Genomic DNA, 20,974 nt, shown 5'->3' with positions numbered 1-20,974 from the left:
CAATTATAATAGAATTTCTTAAATCCCTGATAATTTACTATACTTGTACTTTAAGTACATCTTCATAAGGATGTGGAAATGTGGACAATAATTTATATGCAAAGATATTAATTGCAGCATTATATATAATCATAATATTTGGAAATGACTTAAATGTCCAAAAATAGTGAAAAGATTAAATAAGAACTCATATCTATATAATGTGATATTATATAGTCTCAAGAAAATATGTCCAAAGGAGTTGGAAAAATGTATTTAGAAGGTGGAAAAAAACAATATTTGAAATTTCACATACTATCTCATTCAAATTGTACAAACAATACGTAATTGTGTTTGTGTTTAAAACATACTGGAAAAATATGAAATAAACAAACATGATACAATCAATAATTTTGTTTTCTTTCTATTTTACATTTCTTAAATACATATATATATAATTTCCATAAGTATAAAAATGTTGTCAATAAAGCTTTAATTCTAATGACTTGAAATGTAAATTAAACAGTATGATGAAATACCACAAAAAGCATTCAAGTAATTCACAAATTAGAGTGTTGTTGGAAAATTGCTGAGAATTGTTTCTTTTTCATATTTTCTATATAGAATAGTTACATAGCTATAGAATGTGTAGAGAAGGTGAGAATATACTACCCTTGAGTCAAAGTTAATCAGGAAAGTTAGCAAAGAAATTAATTCTTCAGAGATACCATCATAGCATGGACATAAAAAGGAATAGCCAGATATGGAATAACCAGCTAGAGAGACAATTAGACAAGATAATAGTAAGACATTCAAGGTGTTTCTCAAATTTTAAACAAGGAAGTAACGGTAATTCCCCAAATCTCAAAAGGATTAAAACTGTAACTAATTAAAAAGAGGGAGAAGGAAGAAAAGATGGAGAAAGAGAAAGGAGGAAAATAAGGACAAAGAGAAAGAGAGAAATAGAAATAGAAAAGAAATAGGAGGAAGAAGAAAAAGAAAGAAGGGATTTCCCTCAATTTCTGGATGAGAAATCAGAAATTTAGAAAGCATAACCATTTTCCCAGCACTGAAAAGTTTATGTAATAACAGAATTTGAACCATATCTATATGCTTTCAAATCCATTTTATCGGAGCACCTGGGTGGCTCAGTCGGTTAAGCCTTCGGCTTCCGCTCAGGCATGATCTCATAGCTTGTAGGTTCGAGACCCACGTTGGGCTCTGTGCTGACAGCCAGCTCAGAGCCAAGAGCCTGCTGCTGATTCTGTCTCCCTCTCTCCCTGACCCTCCCCTGCTCACGCTGCCTCTCTCTCTCAGAAATAAATAAAACATTTTTTAATAATCCATTTTATTTTAAATCACTAACAACGGAATTTTATGTGTTTTTAATGTTTATTTATTAATTTTGAGGGGGTGCAGAGAGAGGTGGAGACAGAGAACTTCAAGCAGGCTCCACTCTGTCAGCACAAAGCCTAACACAGGACTCCATCCTGTGACCAGAGGAGAAATCAAGAGTCTGATGCTTAATCGCCTGAGCAACCCAGGTGCCCCTGAAGTGCATTTTTTAAAATCACAGAATAAGGTGCCTGGGTGGTTCAGTGGGGTAAGCCTCTGACTTCGGTTCAGGTCATCATCTCACGGTTGGTTAGTTCGAGCCCTGCATTGGTCTCTGTGCTGACAGCTCAGAGCCTGGAGCTTGTTTCAGATTCTGTGTCTCCCTCTCTCTCTGACCCTCCCCTGCTTATGCTGTCTCTCTCTCTTTCAGAAATAAATAAAACAATAAAAAAAATTTTTAAATCACAGAATACTGTGAGCTTTATGGTTTCAAGGAAAGAGAGAATTCATGCGAACACTATGTCTCCAGCACTCTTCTGAAGTAACAAGTTATCATGACAGGAAGTTGATTGTATTTTCTATGTGTGGGACACTGTGCCATGTCCTTTGTGTGAATAATTCTAAGTTAGTATTTCATTGTGCCATTTTACTTGGGTCTATATTATTATTTTGCCCATTTGCACATGGAGTTTTCTATAGAATATATGATTTGTCTAAAGATTTGAATTTACCTTTATTTCATTCACTGTACAATGATGTCTTCTATATGACATATATTCAAAAAGCCATTTTCTTTGTCTTCACTGAGTAATGGTCCTATCTATTCTTTGTTCCTATTGATGGACTCAGTGATAATACATACAGTATTTTATCTGTCATGTACTATTCTAGGTGCTTTACCTATATTAACTCTTTACTAATCACCAACTCCAGAAGGTAGGTTCTACCATAATTTAACAAAAGAGGAAACTGAAAAACAGAGAAGTTAACTGACTTCTCTAATTAACAAATGGTAGAGCTGGTATTCAAACTTACATTATCTGGCTACACTTCCTATCTTCACAATCTAGGAATGATATCAGTCTTCCTGCCACCTTAGGTAATAAACAATAAATTATCACTCTGATTTGTGACTTTCTTTCTTATATTGACATTCACTTTTTTTGGTAAGCTGTAAGTAGGATTAGTGTGGATTTGTTCCTTAAAGTTTAGCACCACTACATATTTATGATAAAATTGAACTTGAAAGCTAATAATTAGATTCTTGACCAATAACCAATGTTGCAATTACTCAAGTTTAAGCAAAACATGTAGTTTCTCTCAAGAGACCCTTTCAAGGCCGTACTATAATTATGTAATTCTGTTAAGGAAACAATGAGTCAAATGAATACAAAATATGAAGTTCAACTTTTGAAGTTAAAAGTTGTTTGACCCAGATTCTCCTTTTATTTCCAGAATTGATGAGAATGCTTGGTTACACCTAAAGACCATAGTCTTATAGGTGACATTAAAAAATACTAATTGGTATATTCAAAGCTATATAATTTATTAAAGGCTTCTTTCCTATTGACATGAGGAAAGCAAGCCTTTCTGAGTGGATTTTGGCTGCCTAGAAGCAGAATCAGGAGAACAAATCATTCCCACTTTAAGAATGCTCTTCTATTTTGCCAAACCTCCTTCACCAAATCAAATAATATTTCCCTACCTTTTACATTTTTATATGAGAGTGATAGAAAAATTCTGGTCCTAAATTTATAGGACATTCATGACCCTGCCTTTTTTTCCAAATAAAATTTGCATAAAAATAACTTAAAACAACATTGATAGGGACTTTTAGACAAATCAAGTGTAGAAAATCATAACACGCATGGGTTATTATTTCTCAGTTTATTACAACTGGAGATGTTGACTAGGGCATCTGGTTAGCTTTTTAATGCATAGATTTTTTTTTAAGTTTTTTTTTTTTTTTTTTTTTTTTTTTTAAACCCANTTTTTAAACCACCGGGACACTTAACTACAGGCAAGCAGATGGCATATCAGCTTAGGTGGTTTTCTCAAGCTAAACCAGCCTTCACTCTTCTGGCAAGGTAATTAGTACCAGTACAGAATACATCATTTAGTAATGAGAGCAAAAGTAAAAAAAAAAAAACAAAACAAAAAAAAAAAAAAAAAAAAAAAAAAAAACAAAAAAAAAAAAACACAAAACAAAACATTTATTACCTTCTGGTTCTGGTTTGGATTTTAAGAGTGAATTAGCAAAGTGAATACTTTTAAAGATCTTTATGCCATAAACTTAGCAATTTTTTGCCCATGCTTGAGTATAAACTTTATTTAAGACACATTTAAAATGACTTTTGCAATTACAGAGAGCAGTTTAAATTCTGCTAGGCTGGCAAAGTTTGTTAATAAAAAGTACTAGGAGTCATTGAGAATTTCTAGAACAGAAATTTCAAGCAGTCAGTGATAGCAAAGAGCTCTGAGTCCTGGACATTTACCTTCCCTTGGGTTTATTTCTCAACTCTACTCTAGCTCAGAGGCTGTTTCCTTTCACCTTCCTTAAGATCCATAGACCACCAATGATCCCATCTTTTTTCTCTTTTAATATCTCATTTTTCTAACCTTTAATCTATCAATATAATGTCCCTCAAAACAGAAACCCTCTGTCAACCCTATAATCCCATCTGTCTCTTCTTGTTTGTGACCATGACTTCTAAAAATTTTTCAGTGCTGCCTCATTGATGTCCTCAGCTTTTGTTCTTGGGCATCTTTTGATTCTCACCTTCTACTTGGACAATAGTACATACTGCTCCAGCTTCAGCTATTTCAAAATCACAAATTACTAAATCTTTATCATCTAGCCCTGTCTTCAGAAGAACATTTGGATTTGCCCAGTCCATCTCATTGTCTCATCACTTCATACTCAACGCATATAATCCTCAACTATCTCAGAATCCATCTTGCCTACTATTTTTTCCCTCTATTATCCATCTCAAAGAATAGTGCTTTCTTTCTCTCTCCCATCCATTAAATTTGGTCAGTCATTCATATGTGATGATTTTACCCCTTGAAGCATACTTTGAACATTTTTCTTCTTTTCTATGTCTATCACCATTGGTCTTTAGCAAACTGATGTTTCTATTACTCAGCCATAGAAAATAATTAGATCTTGCCATTTGCAACAACATGGATAGTCCTAAAAGGTATTATGCTAGGGGGAATAAGTCAGGCAAAACAAGAGAATATCATATAATTTCACTTATGTGTGAAATCTAAAAAGAACAACCAACAAACAAAAGCAGTAGTCCCATAAATATAGAGAACAAACTGATGGTTGCCAGAGGGATGGGGGCTGAGGGACAGGCAAAATGGCTTAAGGGGAGTGGGAGATACCAGCGTCCAGTTATGGCATAGAAGGGAAACAAAGGCATACGAAATATAGTTAATGGTATTATAATAGCATTGTATAGTGACAGATGGTAGCTACACTTGTAGTGAGCACAGCATACATATAGAGTTGTCAAATCACTATGTTGTACATCTGAAATTAATGTAATGTTGTGCGTCAACTATACTTCAATAAAAAGATGCAAACATAATATACTACTTTAGTATCTATCTATTCCTATTAGATTCCCGAGAAACTGTTATGCGCTTTTTTTTTGTTTTTGTTTTTAATTTTTATTTATTTCTAGGAGAGAGAGAGAGACAGCGTGAGCAGGGGAGGGTCAGAGAGAGAGGGAGTCACAGACTGAAACAGGCTCCAGGCTCTGAGCTGGCAGTCAGCACAGAGCCCGACACGGGGCTCGAACACAGGAACCGCGAGATCATGACCTAAGCGAAAGTCGGACGCTTAACCGACTAAACCACCCAGGCGCCCCTGTTATGCACTTATTTTTATAAAGTTCATTAATCTGGAAAACAATGCTAGTATCAGTATCTCTGCTCAAAATAAATTTCAGGTAGATAATAGCATCAAAATACAAATATTATCACAAATGCATCTAGAAATTATATTCTTAAGGGACAAGTTAGAATGGCATAGTGAATGCTTCAGAAGTTTCTTTTTAGTATATTTTTATTAGAATATATTTTTGACTCTCATAACATCATCAGAGAAATAATTCAAATGAGTCTAGCCACTGACAATATTTTGTCAAAATATCAATATAAATTATACTTGTCAATTGTTCATAATTAAATGCATTGTGTATATTTGGCTATAATTCTTTATCTTGTTTTTTAAATGTCATCTTGTCTTGAATTGGCATTGGTTTTGATTATATTCAACATTAATATTTCATTTTAATTGTGTTCAGGTATAATTAGGTGGAAGTACCCAGCAGATACTATGGATATCTTCACTTTGGCAAAATTACAGTGAAGGAGCATTAGGCTTCAGACACAGCACTCAGAGGTAAGAAAGTCTAATTTTGTCCTCTTCTTGGGCAAAATGCTTTAGTAGATATTTATTTTATTTCGGTTCCTGTTCATCTCTTTCCTATTTGGAATATATAGTTTCTCTAACTAATTGAGATCTGTGTATTTTTCCTACCTTGTGAGGTGTTACCCAATTCATCTAATTTTGAATACCTGCTTAACATGATGAATTACAGTGTAGAACTGAGGATTCTAAAGAGATGTGTACTAAGAGTCTGGAATTTTGGCTTTGTAAGAAGGGTAGTTCTCTAGCTTGTTATTCTCTTTATTCATGAGGAACATGTTTAAGAATTGTGGGAGTGGGGTGCTGGGTGACTCAGTAAGTTGAGCATCTGACTTCAGCTCAGGTCATGATCTCACAGTTTGTGAGTTCCAGCCCCACATCCGGCTCTGTGCTGACAGCCCAGAGCCTAGAGCCTGCTTCAGATTCTGTCTCCCTCTCTCTATGCCCCTCCCCAACTCATTCCCTCTCTCTCTCTCTCTCTCTCTCTGTCTCAATATGAATAAACATTTAAAAAATAAATGTTAAAAGAATTGTGATAGCTAACAACATTCCATCCTTTAGGAATATATTGCCTAATGGAGATAGAATTCGTACCAGAATTCTACAGAAGTTAAGCAACACAGTCTTGAATGGCTTATATAACCTATCACACCAGGGAGATACTTCCAATTGGCCCAAGAGATGTTGGCCAATTTGGGACAAATGAGCTTACATTGGAGTTCTGGATGTTAAAACAGAAAATTAGGGTAGAGCCAGAGTAGTAAATTGTATTTGGCTACACACAATAAATATATGTTCAAGGAAGCAAGACAAAAAGAAGGGTAAAAAAAAAAAAAGGAAAAAGAGGGGTGCCTGGGTGGCTTAGCAGTTAAGCATCCGACTTCTGCTCAGGTCATGATCTCACGGTTGGTGGGTTTGAGCCTCGCGTCGGGCTCTGTGCTGACAGCTAGCTCAGAAACCTGGAGCCTGCTTCCGATTCTGTATCTCCATCTCTCTCTGACCCTCCCCTGCTCATGCTGTCTCTCACTCTCTCTCTCTCTTTCTTTCTCTCAGAAATAAATAAAACAATAAAAAAAAGGAAAAGGAAAGTGCAAGTAGATACAATTAGAAACCTTAATTAATGTGATTTCATTTCTTTCTCTTTGCATATGACCTTTGACTCTGAAACCTTAGAGAATGACTCTAAATTGCTTTAACACCATATATATATTATATGGACTTTTATGATATATATGTCTATATTGGGTGGAATTGAAAATTGATTGATGTTTGATCTTCTGACACTCTAGTAGTAAATAGACTAGAAAGAACCATAAAAAATGTTTTAAAAATTTAGAACTAATTATGTTGTTCAAAATAGAAAATAACCTATGTTCCAACAGATATTTTTCATAATACACAGACACCGAACATTGTTTTGCTTACGTTATTCATATGAATTCCACAATAAATTTCATACATTATTTTCTGTCTAACTTTTTTTTTTGTTAATCTATCAAACATCAGAAGCACAGTCATAGACAATCTTCCCAGATGATCCCTATAATAAGAATCAGGTTCATAATTCTCAATTTTGATTCTTCATAACCCTATTTGTTCAGAACAAAAGTAATTAATTTGAAACTACTCTCCTATATGAAGTGGAAAAAGCCAAAGAGGGTCATCTGTAATTCTTCATTATTCAATGACTATTTCTTTAATCTTCGTTTAAAATGTAAAAGCTGTGGGAAGCAAGACAATACTTTTACTTTCTTCCATTTAACTTGAATAAAAAAACAATGGTATAATGTAATAAAACTATATTATAAAAGTACCTACAGAGAGGTGGTTCTGATGCAATTTAAAAAAAGAAGATCAATACAAGAAAAAGAAAATTCCAAGTGACACAACTATTTGAACTTTGAAAACTTTGCATTCCAAAAGAAACAGAGGCACACTGGCAGTAATCATTAAATCTTTAAAAAGTTACCATCACACATAAATCTGTCTAATTCCTTATGTTTCAACTATACTACTATTTGGTCTCTCTCATAAAATGAATGCAATAAAATTCTAAAATACAGAAAACTATGGTTGGATTTGGGCTTCAATCATTTATTCATGCTGTATTTTGAATTATATTAGGATAAAGTTTGTTTTTAACTGTAAATACTAAATGGATTCATAGAATGTTTAGAATCCTTAACATAGCAAGATATTGACAATACATGTATATTCGATAAATGTTTAACAATATTTGTCTCTGTTAGTATTCTTTATTTGTTTCTCTTCCCTTATATCTAGAAATATCTAACAATATGCTTTGGCTGATTGTATTTCAAAAAGCAGAGAATAAAAAGACTAAGTAATAAGAAGCAGCCCAATAAAGTTTCCCTCAAAGTATATAGGCAAGAAATAATGTGGAATAGTTGCAAAGTCAAAAGGAAAAATGCTTTTTTTTCCCCCAGAGGGAAATAAATATTATGAAGGTAAGTAATACAAAACCTACAAAGTAATACTATATATCAGTTTGAAATATTAATTGGATTTCTCAATGTATTAACTAAAGAAATTGATAGATTTTTCTATTAAAGTTTGGCAAAAGGTAATTAATAATATAGGTCCTGCTTAGAAAATTATTTTTTAGACTTATTTATTTACTTTTGAGAGTCACAGAGGCAGCATGTCTGCCCCAGAAAGGGGCAGAGAGAGGGAAAGAGGATCCCAAGCAAGGTCCACACTGTCAGCACAGAACCCAATGAGGGGCTTGAACTCAGGAACCCCCAATATCCTGAGCTGAGCCAAAACTAATAGTTAGGCGTTTAACCAACTGAGCCACACAGGCGGCCCTGTTGCTTAGAAACTTGTAACGGAGACATGAGAAATCAAGAAAAGGAACTGACTAATATATGGAATCGTTGAACAATTATGTCATACACCTGAAACTAATATAATTCTATATGTTAATTATATTTCAAATAAAAATAAAATAAATAAAATTTTAAAACAGTTTAAGAATTAAAACACAAAACAAAACAAAGAATGATCTGGTGGTTGCCAGAGGGAAGGCTATTAGGGGAAAGAGTGAAGTAGGTGAAGGGGGCTAAGAGGTACAAACTTCCAGTTATAAAATAAATAAATCACAGGGATGAAAAGGACAGCATAGAGAATATCATCAATAATATTGTAATAATCTTGTACAGGGACAGATATCAACAATAATTATCATGTGAGCATTTTGTGATGTATCACTATGTTGTACACTTGAAACAAATGCTATACATCAACTATACTTCAATTAAAAATATTTAAAACATAAACCAAACAAAAAAAAGATGGAAACTAAGTATTTAAAAACTTTTAGCATCTATCTCCATAAGTCATATACACTTTCCACATTTTATATCTTCACTTTAGTATTCTACCAATTAGTACTTGTCTTACATTTTTACACAGAATATCAGAATCTAATTTTAACATTGAAAACCTAACATAATACAATTCAAGAAAAGATTGATTTTTGAAGAGCAAAAATAACAAATCTAAGGTAGTAAGAAAAAATACCGATATTGAGTATTACAGCCTATGAAAATAATTTGAATATATTTGAAACTCAAAACGCTGGTGTTTTAAGTAATTTGAATATATTTGAAGCTCAAAAATCTAAGAAACAATAAAGCACTAAATAATAATAAAAGCAATAACAATAATAATAATGCCCTAAGAAATAACTTTCCTTCGAATCAATTGCCCAGTACTTGTGTATTAATTATCAAATAAGATTTTGAAATAATAATTTGTAGAAAATCAATCTAATAAAGTAAAAATCCAGCTTTGTTTTCATTGGTGTCTCATGGTAGACAGCAATTAGCATGGACTTTTGTCATGTCCATTTGTAGAGAACTCACCTGGTTAGCAATCTGTCGAGCAAGGACATCCATCCTTGATCCTGATTCTGATATCATTTTAGCGGCATAAATCACATCAGTTGTATGCTTTAGTGGTCCTTTGCCCCTTAAAGCAAAATAATGCATATTAATTTCAGCGAATCATGCTAAAATACAAATACGAACACATACACATGCGTGTGAGATTTACACCCCAGAGTATTGGTCATTTGCTTTACGTACTTCAATGTTGGAGAGGCACAAAAGAAGTCCCATTATGTTGAGACTCAGGAAATACTGCCAATACTGGACTCCATTTGATCTTCATTATGAAGTATTTTTTAGAGTAAACCTCAGCATTGCGATTGAGACCTGCTTATACACTATATATATCTATTTCAACATTGTGCTTTCATCACCAAGTCTACATTTTTATCTTTCTCTTTATAATCCTTTTTTAACAGTCTTTCAGTTAATTGCATTTCATTTTTACCACATTATATCTTTTCCACAATTCATTAATTGTAGTACAATAGCAATTGGGTATTAATCTGGAGTCCCAAAACAGACCATTTTTCACTGTTTTTATTAGTCAAGCAAGATAAACAGCCACTCTGTGCCCAGGGTTCCTTGGTGGTAAGAGTAGTGTGTACCATGTAGAGCCATTCTAAGGATTACATGAGCTAATGTCTAAAAAGTGCTCAGAACATGGCTTTAAGGGAAAATAAGCATTCAACAATACAAATTATTATTGTTGTGGTTGTTACTTTAATTTTGGTTCCTAATGACATAGAATAAAAGCTGGGTTTGTTTATTGGTTTTACAAGTTAGGTAAGAAGAAAGAAGTGTACTCCTTACACTTTTTGAGAATTTCTCAAAAAACAATGCCACCTACATGAATGTAACTGTTCCATACACCCCAACAGCTTTGTTCCTTGCATCCAATTCCTTATCCTCTACTGACTGTCAACACGCAGACCGTTCTAATTTGGTTTCTGTTCCTTGTCCCTAGCTCAGAATGGAGCCCTGAAGGAATCACTTTCTAAAGTAATGTTTTGATGCTTCAAAGAGTGCAGAGAAAGACTGAGGGATATAGGAGGGAAGACTAAGCTAATTAGGGTGAGAAAAAGAAGATTCTGAGATGCAAAAATACAGTGGTTAGAAGGGGAATGAAAATAATCTCTGTCCCTGTCTCATTTACACCTTGGAGTGATCCTGAGAGAGGATGCCCTAATGTGAAATCTAATAAAATTTATTATGAAAGGGAAATCTCTGTTCACTAAGGAGACTGTCACTGTAGTAATAAAAGGCAGAGGAGATTCATGTAAAGGTAAATGATGAGAGTATTCTGTACTTAACAACCTGAATACCACAACACTTGTGCCCTGTATACCAAAACGGCCTTTCTGTTGCATTTTTTCATGATGCCTCTAAAATTTATGATAAGCAAGCTTTCCTGAAAAAATGGAACTGCATGTTTCACACAATGAAAACCTGGCCTGAGTACATGGCTATCACCATACCTCTCCTCCTTGAATATGCTGACATAGGTTCCTTTGTATTTTTTTTAAATTGACATTAATTATTACAAAACTCGAGTTGCTCTTATCAAATTTACTTAATGCATCAGGCAGAACTAGATGTTATATACATGGTTATGTTCAGAAAAGGCGATGTGTTTCCATTATTTCTATGCATCTCTAGAGGAAGTTAAACTTTGGTAAAGCTGTCTAAGCTTGCAAGGCAATGTATCAATTTTCAAGGTCTTAAAATGGACAAAGGTTGTTTCTAAGCAGAGCAGCTAACACTCTTGTAGCTAAAACAATGGTCCAAGAGTTACATCTAAGGAATGTAACTAATGTACTCTTCCCATCAAAATAATATATTTCCCTATATAAAAACCTGGAACTGATGAAAGGCAAATTGCCTTCAGCTTTAAATTCATGCGTTGTTATGAGACCACTATCTTAAACACATGTAGAATTTAAAAGTAATACATTATGACAGACCACAATTATTCTCTTCTTCATGTTCCTAATTAAATGTATTGCCTGGCAAACTTCCTACTGAGGGTCCAAAAAAATACACATTTTACAAATGATTCCACATCATGCCAAGCTTCCAGAGGAAGCTGCAATTACCGAAACTATGATAAATTTTTAACATTCCAGCCTGAAATGTGCTACGTAATGAAGGGTTTTTAAATTGGGAAATACATTCAAAGGTTGTTTGCTGCCTTCATTTTCATAATGGGTTCTCAGGATCTCCTGTCAGCAAATTGTGTCTTAAATCATTGAGTTTGGATCCTATAGAGAAAGATGCCCAGAGGAGGGTGGAATAAACTTCAGAAATATTTTAAAGGAACTGGAGGCCAGAAATCTTTGATAAATACTGGTTGCGATAATAATCTATTTCTTCCAAGAGGAGAGCAGATCAAGCCCCAGAGAAGGGAGTCTGCCAAATAATTCTTAAACTATAGGTGAGAAGGTATAATGGTAACTGTTGCAATAATCCAGCAATGTTGATGCCATGGAAAGGTATTTTAGGCAAGTGAAAGGGATAATACCTTTGAAACCTGATCTATCGGTGCAACATAAACCTTTCAGCCATTTTTTTACTCCCATTCCTTCCCCATCCTCATCCTGTTTATGTCATCTACCCCTGCCTTCTCCCTTCTTTCTCTTTTGATTAGCACAAGAAATGAGATGCTACTGCTGATGGGTAATAGTTCAAGTACATAGGGATCTGGTTTAAGAAAACCAGATCTGGTTTATAGACCTATTTTGTTTTTTCAGAGACAATCTATGAAATGAATTGGTATTTTCTGCTACTGATTGAAAAGAAAACAAAAGACTTTATTATATATTTTGCATTTTGTAGCCCCTAAAGTTTTGATAACATAATATTATTCCCCTATTCAAGACCAAATTGACATTGTGGTTCATTTAATAGATGAAAACAATGATAGTATATATTTTGTTCCATAATAGTACCTAATGCTATTCCATAAACAAACTGATCTGATCGTTATAGGACACTATGAGTTTAGAATTATTATTATTATTTTAAATGTTTTTATTTATTTCTAGGAGAGAGAGAGAGACAGCGTGAACAGGGGAGGGTCAGAGAGAGAGGGAGTCACAGACTGAAACAGGCTCCAGGCTCTGAGCTGGCAGTCAGCACAGAGCCCGACACGGGGCTCGAACCCACAAACGCGAGATCACCCCAAGCGAAAGTCGGATGCTTAACCGACTAAGCCACCCAGGCGCCCCGAGTTTAGAATTATTATTATCCTTATCTTTCAGATGAGGAAACTGAAGAAGAGAGATATTAAATACATATTTTATTAAATAACACAGGTAGTAAATATTGGAGTTGGAATTTGACCTCAAGTAAAATGGCCACAGAATCTGCTTTTAAATGACTATCCTCTACTTCTTCCAATAAAACACACTAGAATAAATTTAAACTATTAATTTTAATTGCTAGCTAGACTTATTGTGGTGATAATTTCACCATACAGGTATCAAATCACTTTTAACACCAGAAACTAATATATTGTTATATGTCAATTATACCTCAATTAAAAATAATAAAATATAGGGAAAATATTAAAAAGATCTCCTTAGTCATTGATGGCAGTTAGCATGAATGCAATAGAGAGCAAAGCCAAGGGTTAGATTTAGGTGCTGAGTGGTTAAGAGGTCCACCAAAAGTGACTTGCTTATGCACAATAGCCTCAAGGAACACAACCCAAATCTGTTTTCTAGTTCCAACAAAATAAAAATGTGCTACATTACATGACTTCAAAGTCATGAAATAATTAAAGTGGTTTAGTAGACTATAGTCCTGGGATTTTTTTTTTCTTGAGATTCTATTACTTTTCTCTGTTAGATCAGTATCCTTTCTCCCTCTCCTCCTTTCCTTGGATTCTTTTATTTTTAATTATTTCAAGTTTATTTATTTATTTTTGAAAATTACAGAGACATTGTGAGTAGGGAATGGGTAGAGAGAGAACCTCAAGCAGGCTCTACACTGTCAGTGCAGAGTCGGATGTGGGCTCAAACTCATGAACCATGAGATCATGCCCTGAGCTGAAACCAAGAGTTGGAAGTTTCACCCACCGAGTCACCCAGGTGCCCCCAGCCTCCTTTCCTTGGATTCTTAACACCAAATTCAAACTCAGCCATTACATAAGCCATGCTAGAGGGGAGATAATACTTTTATGTTCATTTATAATACAAGAAATAGAACTTTTATCTGAGTATCATAGGTTTAGACATAGTTATTTCATTTAATTCTAACACTTAAACTTGGGGCTGCCATGGAGAGAGTGAAATGAATATCGACTCTGTAAATACATTTTGTCTGCATCGCAGTACTGCTGCTTATTAGCGATGTAGCCTTGGGTAAGTAACAGTTGGTCTGAGCTTATTTTCTACTCATTAAAATGATTGTGTTACTTGCCACATGGTAAGGATTTATGAAATCATATATTTTCCACAATATTTGGCAGATATTAGATGCTCAGCAAATGTTAACTTTTTATTTTCCTCATCCCTTTATGATGAGGAATATGTTTCTTTGGACTTTTTCATTTAAAAATTACTATACTTGCCAACAATATGAACAAAATTGATTCAACTGAGTTCTTATCTGATGACAATATGACTCTGTATAACCTTGGTCATAATATCCTCTCATAAGAATATAAAATATATATACCCATAAACTCTATGTGCTCACAGTCATTATTGTTGTTCAAGGTTGTTCCTTAACTCCTTATAACGTGACATATTTTTGGTAGTATAAACTCTCCAAGATAAGTGATTTAGCTCTACCAGAGTACCACCAAAATTCTTTTACTTGTAATTCTGAAATTAGATACAAAAGGAAAAAAAATAATTATCATGAAAGCAACCAAAAATGATGAGATAAAGAGAGGTACCAGACTCAAGCAAGGACACACTGTTCTTCTACTATTCAATCATGAAATTTTAATTAGGCAACTCTCTCCCTCTGGATGTTACTTTTTCTTGTAAAATGTTATTGCCAAGTTTTGAGGACTCTAGAAAAGTCCTTGGAAAATCAGCAAGTGAATAATTCGCTAACAATCATCCTGAGTATTAGTATCCAAAGAACCTTTGGGATTCAAGTTGGGAAAAGGTGTTGTCCCATGAAAGAAAGGAAATATTGTCTGAGAATTATATACATTTTTTTTTTCATTTCCACTCCTCTTACTCCATATTATTCAGAGTAGTCTAACTACGGTAACATCAAAATATCTTAGTGGCTTAACACAATAAAATTTATTCTTATCTCATATCACAGTCAAGGCAGTTTATGGGCCCATGAACGATATACCACATGGCTATTTAAGAACCAGGTCTTCCAGCTACAAGATAATCTGTTATGTGCTGGATCCACTGCATCCACACATCTGACGAGAAATAAATGGGAATCTCTTGTTATTTTAGGGATCAGGATAAGAATTGGAACATGACACTCCAACCCATATTCCAGAATCCATTTTATAGCCTTTCCTCTATAAATATTCCCAGCGATGCTAAAATCCTATATTTTGTTTTTAGCCACAGAAGTCTGTGTTTTCTGTGAAGGGCACTTTTGATGTCACCAAGTAATTGAAAAAACTTGGAAAAGTACCAAAGCTCCTCACCGATACAGCTGAAATTATGAGACATATACTCTGCCTGGGCAGAACACCAATTCTATTTTTTGTTTTGAAATGATCACAACGTAGATGGCCTATTATTAAAAATAAAAACTACAAAAGATTTACTTTGTGCAGGGCAATGATAGTCTTTCATGTTCAATCTTGTATTTGTTTATGAAACAAGATAGGGCTTATTTTAGAGATTTTTCTGGGGGGGGGTCGACCTGGAGAAAACATTTTGAGTTATTATTGTTATAATTACTGCTTACTCTGCTGCTGTTACTGTTGTGTGCGTGTGTGTGTGTGTGTGTGTGTGGAGTGTGCACGTAGGAAGTAGGAACTCCCTTTCTCAAACCTAACAACTGGTTTTCTAAAAAATATGAGGCATGAATCTTTTCTCTATTCTTCAGCCCTCAAATTCCCCTATTTGCCCATTTGCCCTCTACTTGTTAGCATTGCATCAAATCTTAGTAAGACTATAATATTGAGATAAGGATTTCATGAAGTGATTTCATGAAAACACTAAACACCTGCGTGGATGCAGAAGTAGAATTAGAATGAAGCTTTTCCTTAGCAGAGTTGGTTTTTAAGTTCTAGGCAAAAAAAAGGTCTGATAACCAGATGTTTTTATTTCTGTCTTTAATAAAACAGAAAACATTCTCTAGTTCTTCTTAAGTGTGAAGATTTTGCTATTTTTGTATAATTTTGTACTGAAAGCATACATGGATTAAAAAAAAAGCTTTTTGCATGCTTACTCTGTTCCAGGAACTGTTAAATTACACAATTTTCTCATTTGATTCTCACACCCAGCATTATGCATCACTCCACAAATTTAAGAGTAGCTGCCATATCATGGATACTTGTTCATACCACAAGTTATGCTACCTCACATGTTCATTCTGTTCCTGGAATCTGTGATCTTCACTCTAAATAAGAAAACAGAAGCTTAGATCTGCCTAGGTGGCTCATTTGGTTGAGCATCTGACTCTTGATTTCAGCTCAGGTCATGATCTCATGGTTGTGAGATCCAGCCCCTCTATCAAGCCTCCATGCTAGGCATGAAACCTCCTAGGGCTTCCTTCTCTTTCTCTCTCTCTCTGTCTCTGTCTCTGTCTCTCTCTCCTTCTGTCCCTCTTCCACGCACATGTGCCTGCGTGTATTTGCACACGTGCTCTCTCTCTTTCTCTGAAAAAACAAAAAACAACAACCAAACAAACAAAAAACAAAACAAAACAAAAAAAGAAAAGAAGAAGCTTAAAAGTTAAAAGTTCCCCACTTTTCTTCAAAGGTATATGAATATTGGTTGGTCTAAATTTAAAAGCAAGGAGTTAACGGCATTAATACCTTTAGAGCCAATTAAAAACAAATCATGTGGGTGGAAGCATCATCATAGGTTTTCTGTCAATATTCATTCTTGTAGCACTGATATTCAGTGGATAGCTCTGAATCAGTGTAAGGCTGTGTTTGTTTGTAAGGAAATACACAAGAACAAGAGATTCTGAGGCATTGTTCTGAGTGGAGTTCTAGGAAAGCATCATATTCTATCTTACCAGTCCCAAAAGTTATGAAATAAACTTTTTTATTACATTTCTTTTATCAGCAACTTGACATTTATCTTTCTCTTTTCCTTGTTTTATTTTTTTTTTCATTCTACTTGAGGCTAAAAGTGGATACATCTAAGGTGAAAAAAAAAGAACATCACAGTTGTGATTTTCTCTCTCCACTGGACTTTTGACTTTAGATTCAGAGAGAGATGTAGCCTAGTGGTGGGAGTCCAGGATTGACTATCAGAAGTTTTCTAGAACCAAAAATGAAGCCATTAGTGTTCATCTGAGATGTCTACCACTGGTGAAAATTGTTGTGTATTGGTAGAAGTTTTTCCTAGTCACCTCAGTGCCATTTTAAACTAATTAAATCAGTTGTTTTAATATCACTTCTAATGATAATAGACATCTAAGACATACTGCTAGTCTCATCATTCTTCCCAAAGTAAGGATATTCTCATACTAAATGGGAATTTCCCTAAAGGGAAAACTAGAGTTGGTAGCTGCATGGAAGCTGATTCTCCCTGCTCTCTCTATATCTACAACTGCAATCATACCTTGTATCAGTTTGCTAATCCTTCCTCACACAGAGTTCTTGTATTAATTTTCTATTGCTGCTATAACAAATTATCCAAAACTTGGTGTCTCAGGACATCACAAATTTATTATCTTGCAGTTCTGGAGGTCAGAAGTCCAAAATAAGTTTCACAAGGCTAAAGTCAAGGTATCAGTAGGGCTGATTCTTTCTGGAGGCTCTGAGGGGAGAATCCATTCCCTTGTCTTTTTCAGCTTCTAGTGCCCACCTATAACCCGTGGCTTATGGCTTCTTAATTTTCTAAGCATATAACTGTAATTGCAGCTTCTGTCATCACAATAGTGGCCTTCTTCTTTCTGACTTCCTGCTCTTTCTTGGAAGGACCTCTGCTATTCCTTCAAAACAACCCAGATAATATAGGAAAATTTTCTCATCTCAGTATTCCCAATGCAATCACATTTACAAAGTCTCATTTGCCATAAAAAATAACATTCATGGGTTCATAGGATTCACAAGATTAGGGGTGGACATCTTGGAGCGCCATCATTCAGTCTACCACAGTCCTCATGAGTCACTACCAAGTAGTCAGACTTGGCTTCTATTAGGGAACCACTGCTTTCCTTGGACTTAGATCAAATCAGCTTGAACAAATTGACCGTGGTCTGGTGGTTGCTTTTCTAGCTTGCTAGTTTTTTGTCTGTCTGTTTACTTGTTTGTTTGATTGTGGGGTTGTCCAGGTGCAAGTGAAAGTGTCAGGTTCTCAGTCTTAATGGTTTGCTAACTGTATGTTCCTTTACTTATAATTCATATCAAAGAGTGGGGTCTGGGGAAATTTGGAAATCTGGAAAAAACAGAGTCACCTGAAAAGATACTTCATGTGCTTGGTGTTGTTGTCCTGCTTTCCCATCCACTACATGTTAATTTAGCATGTCTTTCTTTCCTCCCAGGTCTACACAAGAAACACATACAACCACTGAAAGCACATCAGACTCTAGCTTGGCACAAAACAAAATAAGAAATCCTATTGTGGGGGTAGATAGAGAAAGTTTCTCAGGTGATTATTACATGTAGTCATCCTTTCTTTGGGACCTACAGGCTTTGAAAACTCTGGAATATGTTTTCATAAGACATTCAGAAACGACACCCACTGTATACTTAAAGGGGTCATTTAGGGAGACCATTATAGTTAACATCACTTAAAAATCCTCTTGGAAGCACTTGGTTATTGAAACTGAAATAACGGATAAACTTCTCACTGCTGGTCTCCAGACTTATAAGGGTAGCGAGCATTAACAAAGAAATCCATTTGTATCTTTCCACATGCATGGGAAAGTAACCCCTCTGGCACCCTCTCCCCCACAAAAGGACTTTAAGTTATTACTCATCAATACCCTCTCAGGACATAATGGAAAATCGGTACTCAGCACCAACACTTGAAAACAGGTCTCTTCTGGCCTTCCACACATTACTTCTCTGAGTGTGCACATTAATCAAAGCCAGTGTACTGTAAATATATTCACACTCTCTGACTGTGGGAGTTCCTCTTTTTCCTGTTGGTGTTGGCTTCAGCATTAATCATGTACATGATCTCTTACAGAGCCTGGGCATTTTCTCCAGCTTCCCTTAAACCACTGTGATATATTGGCTGCTCCTGCTCTTTTAAAATCAGACCAAATTTTATGCGCTTAGAAAATAATCACCTTCAATTTATGAAAATAATATAATTTAGTTTTTATTATTTAGCATTTGACCTCCTTAAAGCCTACATACCAACTCACTTCTTACTCTAGTCACAGCCTAATGTTATCCTAAAGTCCAGTTGAAGAAAAATATGGGTGTGAAAGGGCCACTGACTTGGTCAAGACTTAACACAATTCATAGATTGGATAGAGAGATGGTTCAAGGGTCTGGCTTGCCACCAGTATCGGGCCTTCTCATTGCTTCTTAGATGAGGAAACCTGCCAGCAGATCTTCGGGATGGCCTCTCTCTCTCCCCTACTCTAGTTAGATATAGCTACAGCCTATTAAATTTTAAGATATTACAAAGTCTATCATTTTCAATTGGCTTTTTCAGATTGAGTGCGACTCGATAGACATTCATTTTTGCAGCTTGGTTTCATGTTAATGTGCCACTATTGCCGCTCTCCATTGATTTATATACTTTATTGAATTTATTTTATTGTGCAGTGACCCAAAGTTGATTTCTTTAAAGTAAAGGGTATGGCTTTAAAATATGAATGAAATAATCTGCTCTAGTTCAGATTCACATTATTTTTTACTTCCTCCTTCCATCAAGCATAATATCCAATTAATTAACTAATGCTCTGGGAGACAACAGACTGAATGGCTCCTCAATTAGACAAAGGTAAGTCAATATCATTGTAAAACCTTAGCCATGCAGCATCCTGCCCAGCTGTGTGATCCACCCTCTTGTCTTTGTGTGCTGGCCTCTGCCCTCAAAATCTCTTGCCTGGGAATAAAATAGATTCATGCCATACTTAGTCATTTGGACCTGCTTTTATATTGGAGGGCTCAGTCTGGAGGGTCACATGTTGATATCAGACTGAACTATATTAAAAGGACCGTAACCTAGTTTCGAATTGTGTGCTTAATGATTTATTTCTTATTAAACCAAAATTACAATAGAAAGGAATAGAAAAGAAAGACAGGGCTTAGGTTTTCTTTTTTATTCCTTCCTCTTTTTTTTTTTTTTTTAAACATTCCAGACTTTTTTGTTCTTCGTCAGGCATGGGTGCTTTGGTGCTGCCTCAGCAGTGCCTAGGGTCAAGGTGTCAGTTTGCATTGGACCACAGATCTCCTCCACCCCTCTCTCTGGGGGGTCTGTTTTATTCAGGGCCTGCTAGTTCTCTCTCTCTGAAAATAGGCCTCAAAGGTTTCCTGAAATTCTTTTGAAAACTTTAATGATGGCATGCAAGCATATTGAACTTGACTGAGATGGCTGCCTTTCTCTCCTGCCTAGGGCTCCTCCCTAAACCCCAGTGTTTCTTTTTTGAAAATATCCCTTAAAATGTGAGATACAGGGTCTCCAATTAAGGGTGGTTATTTGGGAAGAAAGTAATAGGAAACAAGAAAATCAACGGCCATATGATAGGTTAATGGTTACTCTGAATAAATTCCAGATTTGTCCCTCTCAAGAGTCTCACAGCATTCATTTCTATGGCTCATAGTCTGGGGATGAATAAACTTTTTTCTCCAATGGGAAAAAAGTAACATTTTCCCAGAGGCTAAAATCATTAAGATTGCGACTGTTCCATGAGATCAACTTCAAGAAAGCTAAATATGCTTATGGCAGGAGCTGGCTTTTTACAGCCATTCCCTCTTCACATTGAACTTTTGTTGCTTTAAACAGCAAAACATCTATAGTTTTAGCCAAATAGGTTGCTTTGGGGCCTTTATTCAACCTGCTCTGTCAAGCATAGAATGAGATAACACATATTTTACGTTCATCTCCTCTCTCTGTATATTTTAGTTATGTTACTTGTGTGTTAATAAATTAGGCATATTATAAAAGAAAATATAAATTATACAGAGATCAATTAAAGACGAAACCCTGTTTTAAATATCTTGCTAATTATAACG

At 35.1% G+C, this 20,974-nt stretch overlaps 1 protein-coding gene across 1 annotated transcript in view; it reads right to left on the bottom strand.

The window, feature by feature from the left end:
• The window catches only part of CTNNA3 (catenin alpha 3), a 1,601,461-nt gene that overhangs the window by 61,997 nt on the left and 1,518,490 nt on the right, over positions 1–20,974 (bottom strand). The window contains exon 16 of the mRNA XM_077778723.1: positions 9,643–9,748. Coding sequence (XP_077634849.1) covers positions 9,643–9,748 — 106 coding nt within the window. The remainder of the gene's footprint in view (positions 1–9,642; positions 9,749–20,974) is intronic.

The sequence above is a fragment of the Crocuta crocuta genome, unplaced genomic scaffold (assembly GCF_008692635.1).
Source record: "Crocuta crocuta isolate KB4526 unplaced genomic scaffold, BGI_CrCroc_1.0 scaffold167, whole genome shotgun sequence".
NCBI lineage: Eukaryota > Metazoa > Chordata > Mammalia > Carnivora > Hyaenidae > Crocuta > Crocuta crocuta.
The sequence above is the reverse complement of the archived record's forward strand: the minus strand, read 5'-3'. Positions and strand labels throughout refer to the sequence as shown.